This window comes from Panulirus ornatus, chromosome 50, assembly GCF_036320965.1.
Source record: "Panulirus ornatus isolate Po-2019 chromosome 50, ASM3632096v1, whole genome shotgun sequence".
In the NCBI taxonomy this organism is placed as follows: Eukaryota; Metazoa; Arthropoda; class Malacostraca; order Decapoda; family Palinuridae; genus Panulirus; species Panulirus ornatus.
In genome coordinates, this window is record NC_092273.1 from 13,249,768 (window position 1) to 13,263,422 (window position 13,655).

At 40.4% G+C, this 13,655-nt stretch overlaps 1 protein-coding gene across 1 annotated transcript in view; it reads left to right on the top strand.

The window, feature by feature from the left end:
- LOC139764606 (G-protein coupled receptor dmsr-1-like) overlaps positions 1 to 13,655 on the top strand; it is a 186,958-nt gene that overhangs the window by 147,734 nt on the left and 25,569 nt on the right. Inside the window, exons 3-5 of the mRNA XM_071691450.1 lie at positions 975 to 1,226; positions 8,736 to 8,932; positions 10,439 to 10,619. Of these exons, the coding sequence (XP_071547551.1) occupies positions 975 to 1,226; positions 8,736 to 8,932; positions 10,439 to 10,619 (630 nt within the window). The remainder of the gene's footprint in view (positions 1 to 974; positions 1,227 to 8,735; positions 8,933 to 10,438; positions 10,620 to 13,655) is intronic.

Genomic DNA, 13,655 nt, shown 5'->3' on the forward strand with positions numbered 1-13,655 from the left:
ACCACAAACAGAATCTCTCTCTCTCTCTCTCTCTCTCTCTCTCTCTCTCTCTCTCTCTCTCTCTCTCTCTCTCTCTATCTATCTATCTATCTATCTATCTATCTATCTATCTATCTATCTATATATCTATCTATCTATCTATCTATCAATCTACCTATCTCTCTCTTTCAAACACATACACAAAGAAACACCCATAACTCACACACACACACACACACACACACACACACACGCGAGCGCGCGTGTTCAGTTATTCAAGTTGTTGAGTTGAGTGCATGATCTCATGAATAATTCTAATTTCAATGACGTTTCTTTTTTGGGTTCAAGACTCACAACACGAGGCAGTGAAATGAATGAGAGGTTGTCTGGAAGATTACTGAGCAACAGTGATTCACTTGTGGTTCGTCATTCTGTCTTATAAAGATAGATAGATAGATAGATAGATAGACAGACAGATAGATAGGGACTTAGATAGATAGGTAGATAGATAGATAGATAGATAGATAACTAGATAGACAAATAGATAGACAGACAGACAGACAAACAGATAGATAGATAGATAGGTAGATAGAAAGATAGATAGGTAGATAGATAGATAGATATAGATAAATAGATAGATAGGCAGATCATCTGCAGTATGCATTCTGTATAGTAGAGAACTGTACAGACACACTCACAGAATACGAGACCAAAAAAGAGAGAGGTCGTAAGATGGAAAGTTATTAACAGACTTAATGACTAACAGACAAGCAAAAAGACTCACAGAAAAGGAGAAGAAACACAGACAAACAGAATCACTCACAGACAAAGCGAAAGACATACAGAGAGACAGACTTACAGATAAAGAGAATCACTCACAGACAGAGAGACAGACGGGTCACTTCGACATTCCTTCCCATCAGGTCTCCAGCTGTGAAAACTCACTCTCTTTTTTTTCTCTCTTTCTCTTCCTCTCTACTCCATCGCTCCTGTAGGAGGTGCACGGGTACCTCGCCCTCATGATCTGCCTGGTGGGGGCCTTCACCAACGTCTTGAACATCATCATCCTAACGCGGAGGGAGATGATAAACTCCACCAACACCATCCTGACGGGGCTGGCTGTGGCTGACTTCCTCCTGCTGGTGGAGTACACCGTCTACGCCTCCTCCTACATCAAGGGACAGGAGTCCCTGTTCGACAGCTACTACCACTCGGTCTTCATCCTCTTCCACGCCCACTACACGCAGGTAAGACCAACCTCCGACCTCCTTTTTAATTCCACTGATAAAAGTATCTTCATTTCTCATTTTCTATTGTTTATTCCACTGCCCTAAGTCTCCTCATGTCTCATTTCCTGATGTGTTTTTAAGTTCCACTGAAAGAAATCTCTCCATTTCTCATTTTCTGATGTTTTTTTCCCCTGTCTCTCTTAACAAGACTTCTAATTTACATACATAATGTGTATTCGAAGTGTTAAGGACAAGTGTGTATCTGTGTTACTTATTTCTGTAAGCCCCCAGTGACTGCTTGATTTAAGGTTCATTATATTAAGTTTTGAATTCCTTTTGTACGATAGACTTTCATTCATGTAATTCTAATTTCAATCGGAAAAATACGTGATTGTTAAATACTGATGATAGATAGATAAAGATACTGATAACTGATAGAATTATTGATATAGAAACAAGTGTTAGATGCATATTGATTGATAGGTTATTTGGGATTTTGAATTATCAACTACCAAGGGTCGTTAAGGCAGGCAATTTTAAGTTATGACCAACAATTGAAGAACATAAATAATCTTGAACATCTTATATAAATGTTCCAGGTGATTTACATACCATACACACACTGTATATATGACTTCTATCAGACGTCGTCATAAGGGTAATTGTCCCGTGAAGCAAAATGGGTGATAATGGAGTATAAAAATAAAAAAAGGATAAAATGAGAGAATTTAGAAGACATAGAACTACACAGAGAATAGAAAGCGGGTGGGGCTGGACGCCCACTCCACCTGGCTGTGAATTACTAGATTATTCACCCCAAGAGACGAACTGGAAGAGAAACAGATAATCGTTAGAATCTATAAAGGTAGAAAACGGAAGATACGGAAGTAGATAGTAAACGATAGATTGGCAATCCATAATGATTATGATGTTGACTCCTGCCATTTCCTGTTGCAGTGATGAAATTTAGAAGAAAAAAAAAATTTTGGTCATTACTGGTGTTTTAGGGAACTTATTTTGCTATAATGGTTTCGTATATAGTTTCAAAAATTGTAAGGGGACACTACGCTGTGGTTTATTAGAAAGGTCGGAGTGGCTCATTAAAAGGATCGGTTTCCAGTGGCACTTTTGAAAAGACTCTCTCTCTCTCTCTCTCTCTCTCTCTCTCTCTCTCTCTCTCTCTCTCTCTCTCTCTCTCGGTACGGTCTAGCCTCACTAAATCTATTGTCTATGGAAAGAACAAGGGGGCCAAGTGAGGATTTTTCCACTCTTAAGCTCTGTCCTCTTGTTTTTAACGCTACCTCGCTAACGTGGGAAATGGCGGATATGTACCAAAAATGAATTCACATCTCGTACTTCACAACCCTAGACTTGCCCTACCAACCCAAAATCCCCAGGTGATATTTTCTAACCACAAAAGACATAAAACGACCGTATTAAGTAAATAAAAACCCTACGTCTCTTTTCCCTCCCCATATTCTTATAGTCTCCCCTCACACGGAGGCAATTTTTTTTTTTTCTATCTTGGTCAAGTAACTCATGCATCTATAACTATGTTATTATCTTTTGGGCGACAGTCTCCAAGCAAAATATTGTAGCTATTGATAGAGAGGGTTTTTTTTTCGCTCCAGATGATAATTTCATGTCGCCTTTCGTGTCTGTGGTTGAGTAAATACAGGAAATTCAAACTCGTCTCTCCACTCTCATTGTATATGCAACAGCCGCCCTTCGGAGTGCGTGTATTTGCATAGTTAAACTGGTTTATGTGGCCGTGTGTTCGTTCGGCGTTGTGTGAGCTGGTTTTGGGTTTTGCGTATGTTTAGAGTGGTTTAACCTACATGACCTGGCAGTAGCCATATAATAAATGTGTGTGTGTGTGTGTGTGTGTGTGTGTGTGTGTATGTGTGTGTGTGTGTGTGTGTTTGTGTGTGCTAGTATCTTCGTTGCCTTGGGATGGACGTTTGGGATTGGGAAGTAAATGTTATGTGCTTTGGGGCAATCTATTAACGCCCAAAATAGCTGGGGGTTTCGTGGCGTCGGAGTGACTGGCCAATTCAAAGTAATGGGACGATGCAGGTAGGATACAAGTCTCTCTAGGGTTTCAATGGGTGACTGAAGAATTCTGTGGCGCTGCAGGCAGTCAGTCTGTTGTTGGATACAAGAGCGTTGTTATTGAGCGCTGTGGTGTATGTATGTATGTTTGCTGCTTTGCATGCGTGGTAGAAATGTAAAGTTATTTGCAAATGGGAAGACTTTGATTCTGTGGTCTGCAGGAGGTGATGGAAGGTCATGTGGGAAGAGAATGAAGAGGGTTAAAGGAAAGGAGTTAAGCTTTTATCATTATTTTGGGAGGGAAATGTCGAGTAACATTTGTATGAGAATTTATCTAGGGACATTATGATATGTCTTGTTAATGTTTCTTGTTACTAGCACTGTGTGAGAAGGGAACTCTAGTTGGTTAAAGCCTAGATTCTAGATATACATCACGAATCTTATAGTTTAAACACATTCCCGATTTTTGTTCGTAAAAAAAATGTGTTTGTACACCCATGGTTTCGTGTCTTACTGGAATACAACATCTGTTTCCGTTATGTTTCGTTGTTAGGAATAGATGACGTGTTTGTCCGTGTCTAGATCTGGACGTAATACTGTATGTCTTGATGTACACCGAAGGTATGACGTGTGTTAGTTGTTCCTCCCTAATATTACTCTGTTGTTGATCTCGTGGATTAATCCCTTCCCTTTGCTAGTCCGTCAGTTAATCTGCTCCTTTGTTCGTTTGTTAATCCAATTCTGTGTGTGTGTGTGTGTGTGTGTGTGTGTGTGTGTGTGTGTCACCCCATCTGTTTGTTTGCCTACACACGTCTTGGATATGATTGTCTGGTGATTAATATGGCTGTTAATCTTCTCCGTCTGGTAATCCATACGTCTACTGATCATGTTGATCTAGGTATGAATTCATCCGTCTGTCTGTCCGTGTCTCAGTGAGAAACCCCCGCCTGTCTGTCTGTCCGTCTGTCTGTGTCTTGGTGACAAACCCTCCCCTTTTAGTCAACCATCACTGTCCCTTCTTACGTCTTGTAGGTCAGTATAAACACCTGCGTCTGTCTGTCTGTCTGTTTGGACAGAAGTGATGGCCAGGGTTGCGTCAGCTAGAGGACAGGACAGGATAGGGTTGCGCCCAATCCACTAATGGACATTTTGTTCGAACAGCTGTTATCCCAGTGAGAACAAAATGAATTCCCGGGTTTTACTGGCCTATTTCGCCATGCATTTTGCATGAGGGTAAACATATGCAGTGTACGAGCAATGAATTGAAATAAGCTTTTAATTGCAGTAGCCTGTTATATTCTTTATATTTGTGGTATTTGTGTATATACATAATGTATCTATGTATATATATATCTGATGCAGTGTTTAAATTTGGTCATTCCTATTTATGCTTGAATTAGTGAGTGTATTGTATTTACCAATTCGCTCTTCGTCGTCATCCAAGTAAGCAGCTTATATATATATATATATATATATATATATATATATATATATATATATATATATATATATATACGTGCCAATGTTCTCTTAAATGTATTCTCTCTCTCTCTCTCTCTCTCTCTCTCTCTCTCTCTCTCTCTCTCTCTCTCTCTCTCTCTCTCTCATAACCTCCCTTTCTCCCTCCCCCCAACACATCACCACCACCACCCCCCGCTTCTTCCCCCTTTCCCCCCATATCATCTCCCACCCTATATCAACCCCCCCACCACCCCCCGCCCCAATTAAGAACCTCTAAAGTACCTCGTTATTAGGAGAGCACAGCTGCTGCTGCTGCTGCTGTCCAGAGAACATGAAAATAGAAAAAAAAGATATATCCATCACGAGGAGTGAGGCAAAGTGGTGCCCAGATGGCGACACAGCTGAAGCTTAAGCGCACAACAGCTTTATTTTTTTTTCTTCTTTTTCTTTTTCTAGCAAGAGCAGCGGAACAGCATTAGAAGGGATGGAGGACAGCTTTAACACGGGTTGGGTCTGAGATGATTCTTGGCTTGACTTTCCTCCCTACCACCAGCACTGCCCGATGCCTGGCTGGCTGGCTGGTAGGCTGGTAGGGTGGCTGGTAGGCTGGTAGGCTGGCTGGTAGGATGGCAAGATGGGATGGTCGGCTGCCATGTAGAATGAGCTGGGTAGTGCGGTACTTGGCTCTTAGATTGGCTGGGTGGTAGGATGGTTGGCTGGCAAGGTAGATTGGCTGGGTGGTAGGATGGTTGGCTGCCAAGGTAAATTAGCTGGGTGGTAGGTTGGTGAACTGTTAGATAGATTGGTTGGGTGGTAGGATGGTCGGCTGCCAAGGTAGATTGGCTGGGTGGTAGGATGGTCGGCTGCCAAGGTAGATTGGCTGGGTGGTAGGATGGTTGGCTGGCAAGGTAGATTGGCTGGGTGGTAGGATGGTTGGCTGGCAAGGTAGATTGGCTGGATGGTAGGATGGTCGGCTGCCAAGGTAGATTAGCTGGGTGGTAGGATGGTCGGCTGCCAAGACAAGACAGACTACCTGGTTGGTAGGCTGCCAGGCAAGCTGGGTGGCTGACCTGGTCGTCTCGAGAGAGAGAGAGAGAGAGAGAGAGAGAGAGAGAGAGAGAGAGAGAGAGAGAGAGAGAGAGAGGCACGAACTTGTCTCCCTGAGCAAGACAAATGACTGGCTGGCTGGCATGGTAAAAGACACAGACTCTCTCTCTCTCTCTCTCTCTCTCTCTCTCTCTCTCTCTCTCTCTCTCTCTCTCTCTCTCTAACTCTAACTCTTCCCTCTTCTTTTTTTTTTTAGTCTGGGCTGCTGCAATGGTGTGTTTAACTTGATGGATGATTTCTCGTCCCTTCCCTCCTCTTTTTTTATTTCTTTAAACCGGAAATATAATGTTTCATTGTTAAAGCAGCCAAGGCCTTCATATGTTTTTTGATAGTATTTCGTCTACCGATAGATAGATAGATAGATAGAAGGAAAGATAGATATATATCGATAGATAGATAGAGATAAATAGATATACGTAGAGAGAGAGAGAGAGAGAGAGAGAGAGAGAGAGAGAGAGAGAGAGAGAGAGAGATAACACGTAAACTGCTATAGTCGTCAACTGACAATATTTAAAAAAAAAAAAAACACAATAGCGTCCGCGCCACATAATCAGAATTTCATCTGATATAATATTAAAGAATTTTCACATTTTCTGTTCACAGCAATTTAACGTTTCTCATTGTAATATGTATCTTTTTTTTTTATATTTAACTCAACATTTTGTTTCCTCTCTCTCTCTCTCTCTCTCTCTCTCTCTCTCTCTCTCTCTCTCTCTCTCTCTCTCTCTCTCTCTCTCTCTCAAACATAGTGGCGGACTCATTATGTTTAATTTACTCTTTGATCTATATATATATATATATATATATATATATATATATATATATATATATATATATATATATATCGCTGCCGACGTGGGATTTAAAAACCTTTATCTCATGAATTTAGCAATGATAACAATTTCTATTCAACCCGGGCCATTTATATTATCAAATTTGTTGACTTTTTTTTTTACGTAACGGGAAAAACAAATTTGTTACAGTCGTAGAAAACGGACTGGTTTACAATGGGTAATGGGAATAATAGAAAAAAAATTGTTCCGACATTTTTCGCAAAAATTTTAGAAAATGTTTAAAAAATAGACCTATTCTGTGTATTTTTGTGCTTACCGGTTGTGGCCTGGGAATTTCTACACTCATTTATTTTGACGCGACTGTTAGTCTGAATTTACAATGGAGTTTGGCTTCCATACACGTCTGGTATATTCTCCATTCAAAGCCAACATCGAAAATGGGAGAGGCAGAGGAACTGTGGCTCGTGATGAATTGATGAATAGATGAATAGATGAGTTGATAATTTGGTTGGTTGGTTGGTTGGTTAGTTGGTTGGTTGGTTGGTTGGTTGGTTGGTTGGTAAGTTGGTTGGTTGGTTGGTTGGTAAGTTGGTTGGTTGGTTGGTTGGTAAGTTGGTTGGTTGGTTAGTTGGTTAGTTAGTTGGTTGATAATTTGGTTGGTTGGTTGGTTGGTTGGTAAGTTGGTTAGTTGGTTGGTTGGTTGGTTGGTAAGTTGGTTGGTTGGTTGGTTGGTAAGTTGGTTGGTTGGTTGGTTGGTTGGTAAGTTGGTTGGTTGGTTGGTTGGTTGGTAAGTTGGTTTGTTGGTTGGTTGGTTGGTTGGTAAGTTGGTTGGTTGGTAAGTTGGTTGGTTGGTTGGCTGGTAAGTTGGTTGGTTGGTTGGTTTGTTGGTTAGTTGGTTGGTTGGTTGGTTGGTTAAGCTTTAGCTAAAGCTTATCAACTGCCAGGGGTCATTAAAAGCCATCAATGTAAGTTACTACATATCCACCAACTGAATTATCTTTTAACACCTTCTTCAGGTGTCAAAGCTAATTCTAAGACCACATATACACTCTCGCTATGCATGGGGTCTCATGCCAAACCGATGGATTTCGCTATGTACATCGCTCGTGTCTGTCAGTTTATATTAGTTATGGAAGAACAAATTCTATTTAAACAGAAAACGAATCAAGTCGCGTGGACAGACCTCTCAGTTTAGATTTATATGATGGATTTATATGATTTATATGATGGATTTATATATATTTTTTTTTCCTTATGATACAAAAGGGTTTTAATGGCACAGAACAAAGCTCTTGTAGATTGAGTTAGATATATCTATGTTGCTAATGTAGTTAGAAGTTACGTGTGTTTCTTAATAAACTTAATGTTATATGATATGATTTTGCTTCCTACATTAGATGCTGGGAATGGTAGAGAGTGTTGGATTACCTGTCGACTTACATCTGTAGGTGTTCATACTGAGTGCCACGGGTGTTTGGATCCACCACCTGTAGCTGTGGCACTCCAGGGGTGCCACTGGTGTTTGAAACCACCACTACCACCACCGTCATCTGCTAGTGTACCACTGGAGTGCCACTGAATATTCACCCCTAGTTAATCATGCTTTATTTCCCGTTGTGTTTTTATCATTTTTTCGTAAAACAATATATGACACAACAGCATCCACATGACGTAGGGATATATATATATATATGTATATATATATATATATATATATATATATATATATATATATATATATATATATATATATATGTATATTGAAATCCAGTGCCCTTTTCCCCTGTTACATTTACATTTTCATTTTTGCAATTGAATCCATGATCACACACACACACACACACACACACACATACACACACACACACGCATACTTATGAGATCCAGTCCAATTACGATGATCGTAATTATAGGAAGTCTCCCTTACTCATTATCTCTTAATGTAGTGATATGATCATAGACTCCCCCACAAACTTAGCCAATCAGGGAACCCGTTTCCCCCCTTACATTTCCCCTATTCCCATTTTCATATCTACCCAACGAGTCATGTAACCACCGCCCTACATACTCACACTCTCTCTCTCTTCTTCTTTGCCCTGTCATGATGCACCAGGTGACGCACACGATAGCCATCTGCCTGACGATAACCCTTGCCGTCTGGAGGTACATAGCCATCTGCAAGCCCCACCTGAACCTCTTCCTGTGTACGCTGCCGAGAGCCAGGGTGGCTGTCTTTATCGCCTACCTCATCTCCCCGATTCTCTCCGTGCCCAATTATCTCATGTATTCCATCCACCACCGGAACGACAAGTGAGTGTGTGAAGGGGAAGAGGGAAGGGGAAGAGAGAGAGAGGGGGAACGAAGGGGAAGTATGGTCGATGAACGACAAGTGAGTGTGTGAAGGGGTGAAGGGTGGATGGAAGGGGTAAGAGCAGACACCAGAATAATAATAAGTGAGTACATGAGGGTGGTGAGGGCTTTATATTTTTTCATTATTATTCACTGATGCTTTTACGTTGTGTGTGTGTGTGTGTGTGTGTGTGTGTGTGTGTGTGTGTGTGTGTGTGTGTGTGTGTTTAAAGATGTCTTTGTTTCTTTAGGGAATGATAATCTGGTTTTTTTTTCAGGCATTGATTGACCAGACTAGTGTATTATTTCAGGTGAGGTTTGGCGTATGGTGGTGTTTCTCTCTCTCTCTCTCTCTCTCTCTCTCTCTCTCTCTCTCTCTCTCTCTCTCTCTCTCTCTCTCTCAAACTCTCAAACTCGGTATTTTCTTATATAACATTTATGATCGTTTCTTCACACGTGTTATACCCTAGACTTATTTTTACTTTTCTCACTTTTATTTTCTGATACCAACTTTATATTTCCTCTTTATCTCATTTTTTTCAATGATTTCTATAAGTATTTCACGTTATCACAAAAGCTTTTAAATTTCTTTGATATTCCTGTTTGAGATAATTTTTTTTGTGTGTATTTGTTTTTAACTTTTCTTCTCAATCCTATCATTTCCTCTGCTATACTAAGATAATACATCCCTGTAATTTACTATACGTTATGTATAATCCTATACTGAATCATATTATGATATACTTTTCTATACTATACCATGACATATTACGATATATTTTCCTATATGACTCAATACTTTTCTTACCTTGAACATCACCATGTTCCAGTATGCTAAACCAGTCCTCAATGTGAATTTGTATATGAACAAACTATGCCTGAGTTGAGGGATGTGACTGAGTTATTTCAAAGCTTGTATGTGTCTGTCACACCCCATCGATAGATAGATAGATTGTGTGATAGGTACATAGACAGACAAATAGATAGATAGAGAGGCGGGGTAGTGCCAAGATGGGTGAAGGCAAGCATGAATATGTACATGAGTATGTATGTATATGTTTGTAAATATATATATATATATATATATATATATATATATATATATATATATATATATATATATATATATATATATATGTGTGTGTGTGTGTGTGTGTGTGTGTGTGTGTGTGTGTGTGTGTGTGTGTTGATATGTATATGTGCGTGTATGGGCGTGTGTGTGTATATATATTTGTATGTGTATGTGTGTGTGTGTGTGTGTGTGTGTAGGCCATTGAGCTACCTCGCTGACGCGAGAAACGGCGATCAAATATAATAGATAGATAAATAAATGAATAAATAAATGAATATAGTCTTTTTCTTTTCTGATGCCCTTATTCTTTTCATGTACAATTTTCCCTCTTTATCTATGTCGTTTGACTCACTGATCATCCATGAACTTTCGAGGTCATTTTCCACTGCCGGCAGACAGAACAATGGCTCACTGTACCATGTCGACTTCAGCGAGCGAGCCCGGGCATCCAACGGCCTCCTACAGAGCATCCATTTCTGGTTCTACAGCGTCCTCATCAAGATCCTGCCGTGCTTCCTCCTCACCATCCTCATCTACCACATCATTCGGGCCATGTACACGGCCAAGCGACGCAAGGTAAGGTGGTTCACTTGAAGTCGCGAGTTTATTTTTTTAGTTCCATTTTCTATTAGAAAATGGTGATTTGATTGCGATTCTTGCAGGGTAAACTTCGTTAGATGTGAAGAATTCCCCTGTGACAGGTACTTTGTCACATTATGACCCATAGGACAATTAGAGTTATAGAAATTAAGAAGGTTATATGGATAGAAAATCATCCCCGTCTTTATGATGTTATCAGTGACTTCGGTAAATCAACCTCAACTTCGTTGATTCATCCCAGATTCGTTGAATCCGCTCCGTCCTCGATAGATCACATCTCACATACTCAAATCAAATTCATTCTCGTTAAAACGTCTATAAGTTCATTAAACCACCTCTGGCTTCGTTGAATACCATCCAACACTGTTATATCATCCCGATTTCGAATTGTATGACAACACTCAATCCTCTCTGATCTCGTTAAATCTTTCTCGTTATATGAACTCCATGTTCGTTAATCACGACCCTCTGGTTCCGTTAAATCCAACAGCTAAACTCGTTTAATCTCCTCCGACCTTGGAAAATGACCGAACTTCCCTTTCGTTAAGGCTGCTGCGCTAATTGTACTAAATCACCTCGTTCATCGGGGAATCATTTACGGTGTCACGTTAATCACCTATGAATAATACAGGATAATACAGAGTGATACAGCTAAAGAATACACAACAAAGATTTAGGGGGGGTTTTCGATCTTCACTTGTTTTGAGGACAGTTTTCAGTTTTGAGGGTCTGTGATATGTTTCTCTCTCTCTCTCTCTCTCTCTCTCTCTCTCTCTCTCTCTCTCTCTCTCTCTCTCTCTCTCTCTCTCTCTCTCTCTCTCTCTCTCGTAGTTGAATAACTAAGTTACCGATTCGTCACCTGGATAAGAAAGGTAATCAGTGTAACTTTATATATATTGTATTATATTATCATTTATTGTACTTTGACGCTGTCTCCCGCGTTAGCGAGGTAGCGCAAGAAAACAGGCTAAAGAATGGCCCAACCCACCCACATACACATGTATATACATAAACGCCCACACACGCACATATGCATACCTATACATTTCAACGTATACGTACATGTACATACACAGACATATGCATGTATACACATGTACATATTCATACAAGCTGCCTTCATCCATACCCGCTGCCACCCCACCACACACGAAATGACAATCCTCTCCTTCTGCGTGCGCGTAAGGTAACGCTAGGAAAAAGCAACAAAGGCCACCGAAACCACGGCTCCCTTTCCACATCCAGGCCCCACACAACTTTCCATGGTTTACCCCAGACGTTTCACATGCCATGGGTCAATCCATTGACAGCACGTCGATCCCGGTATACCACATCGTTCCAATTCACTCTATTCCTTGCACGCCTTTCACCCTCCTGTACGTTCAGGCCCCGATCGCTCAAAATCTTTTTCACTCCATCCTTCCACCTCCAATTTGGTCTCCCACTTCTCCTTGTTCCCTCCACCTCTGACACATATATCCTCTTGGTCAATCTTTCCTCAGTCATTCTCTCCATGTGACCAAACCATTTCAATACACCCTCTTCTGCTCTCTCAACCACAATCTTTTTATTACCACACATCTCTCTTACCCTTTCATTACTTACTCGATCAAACCACCTCACACCACATATTGTCCTCAAACATCTCATTTCCAACACATCCACCCTGATAATTAATATGTGGCGTCTGCCAATTTAGAAATCCAAGTTATGAAAATGTATGTAATATTTCCTATTTTTGGTAAAGGTTCTAACATACATGTCAGTTACCAAAATCTTGTTTCTCAATCTTTATGTTTTGATAACTCAGCAGTAGTTTAAACCTAGATTTACTTTTTTTTTTCTTTTGCCTGATTTGCAAACATCTGGATGAATAACAGATGGTATTAGTAATGTTCATCATCAGGACTCACTAATTGATAGACGACATAAATATTCTAATTATCATTTTCCCCATTAGAAATGGACTTTTCAAAAGTTTTATATCGATAAACCTGTAGGAGAATAATTTATGTAAATGCTTGATATATAATAATCATGGAGAATCTTTAGCTAGACTACTTCTCAGTAGAATATTAAAAGAAAAATATCATAAAAAAGGAAAATCATGAAAACTGTGTCGAAGTTTGAATCTCGTTTTTTATATATAAAAAAAAATTCCCGATCTATTATTTTCTATTCCCAAAGTACCACCATATTTCACAAACTCCAATTTTTTTTAATGGTTCGTAATATCCCCGTATTTTCCGTTACGTTTAGTCATCAGTGTTGGTAGACGCACTGAACATTGAGCCTGAAATACATTTGATCAAATTGTTGCCCTATTGAACAGTTCACACGGTTCACTTATTGGCCCGAAATTGTCGGAAATTGGCCAATCAGGGAAGTTCAGGTGACGTTACCGTGTTTGATTGGAGCGTTAATGCGTCGGACGGGTTCCTTGGAAATGTAATCGAAGGCGGGAAAATTACTTTGAGAGGGGAAAAATTCCTTTGAATAGGGCATTTCCCTCCCTCTCCACGCCGCCTCGCATCTCTTCTTTCTATATTCTTGTATCGATATAGGATATAGCGCCGCTCTACCTGCGATGAAAAACGCTATTTGGCGGGTGAAGTAGCGAAATGAGTAGCTTACTGTAGCTGGGTAGACACGAAGGCTTGGTTGGATACGTGTGTGTGTGTGTGTGTGTGTGTGTGTGTGTGTGTGTGTGTGTGGTACATACGCCATCAGCACCTCAATGTTAGCCCTGTATGGCAAGGTCAAGGTCAGGTCATCAGTACACCTGCGAGTAAGTGTAGTCAAACCTGATGTTATGGGAGGGGAAAAGCCTCGTGCGGCTGGCAGTGCGGCAGCAAGGCTTTTCTAAAATCAGACGCTCCTGCTGCCAGACGTCCTTGCAACTGTCGTACTACAGCTTTGGAGATCATGAATCCGATATATAGGGGGGTCGTTTTTCTTGTAAGATAAAGTTGGTCGTGGAGGGCTGAAAAATCACCTCCATTTACAGAGAAC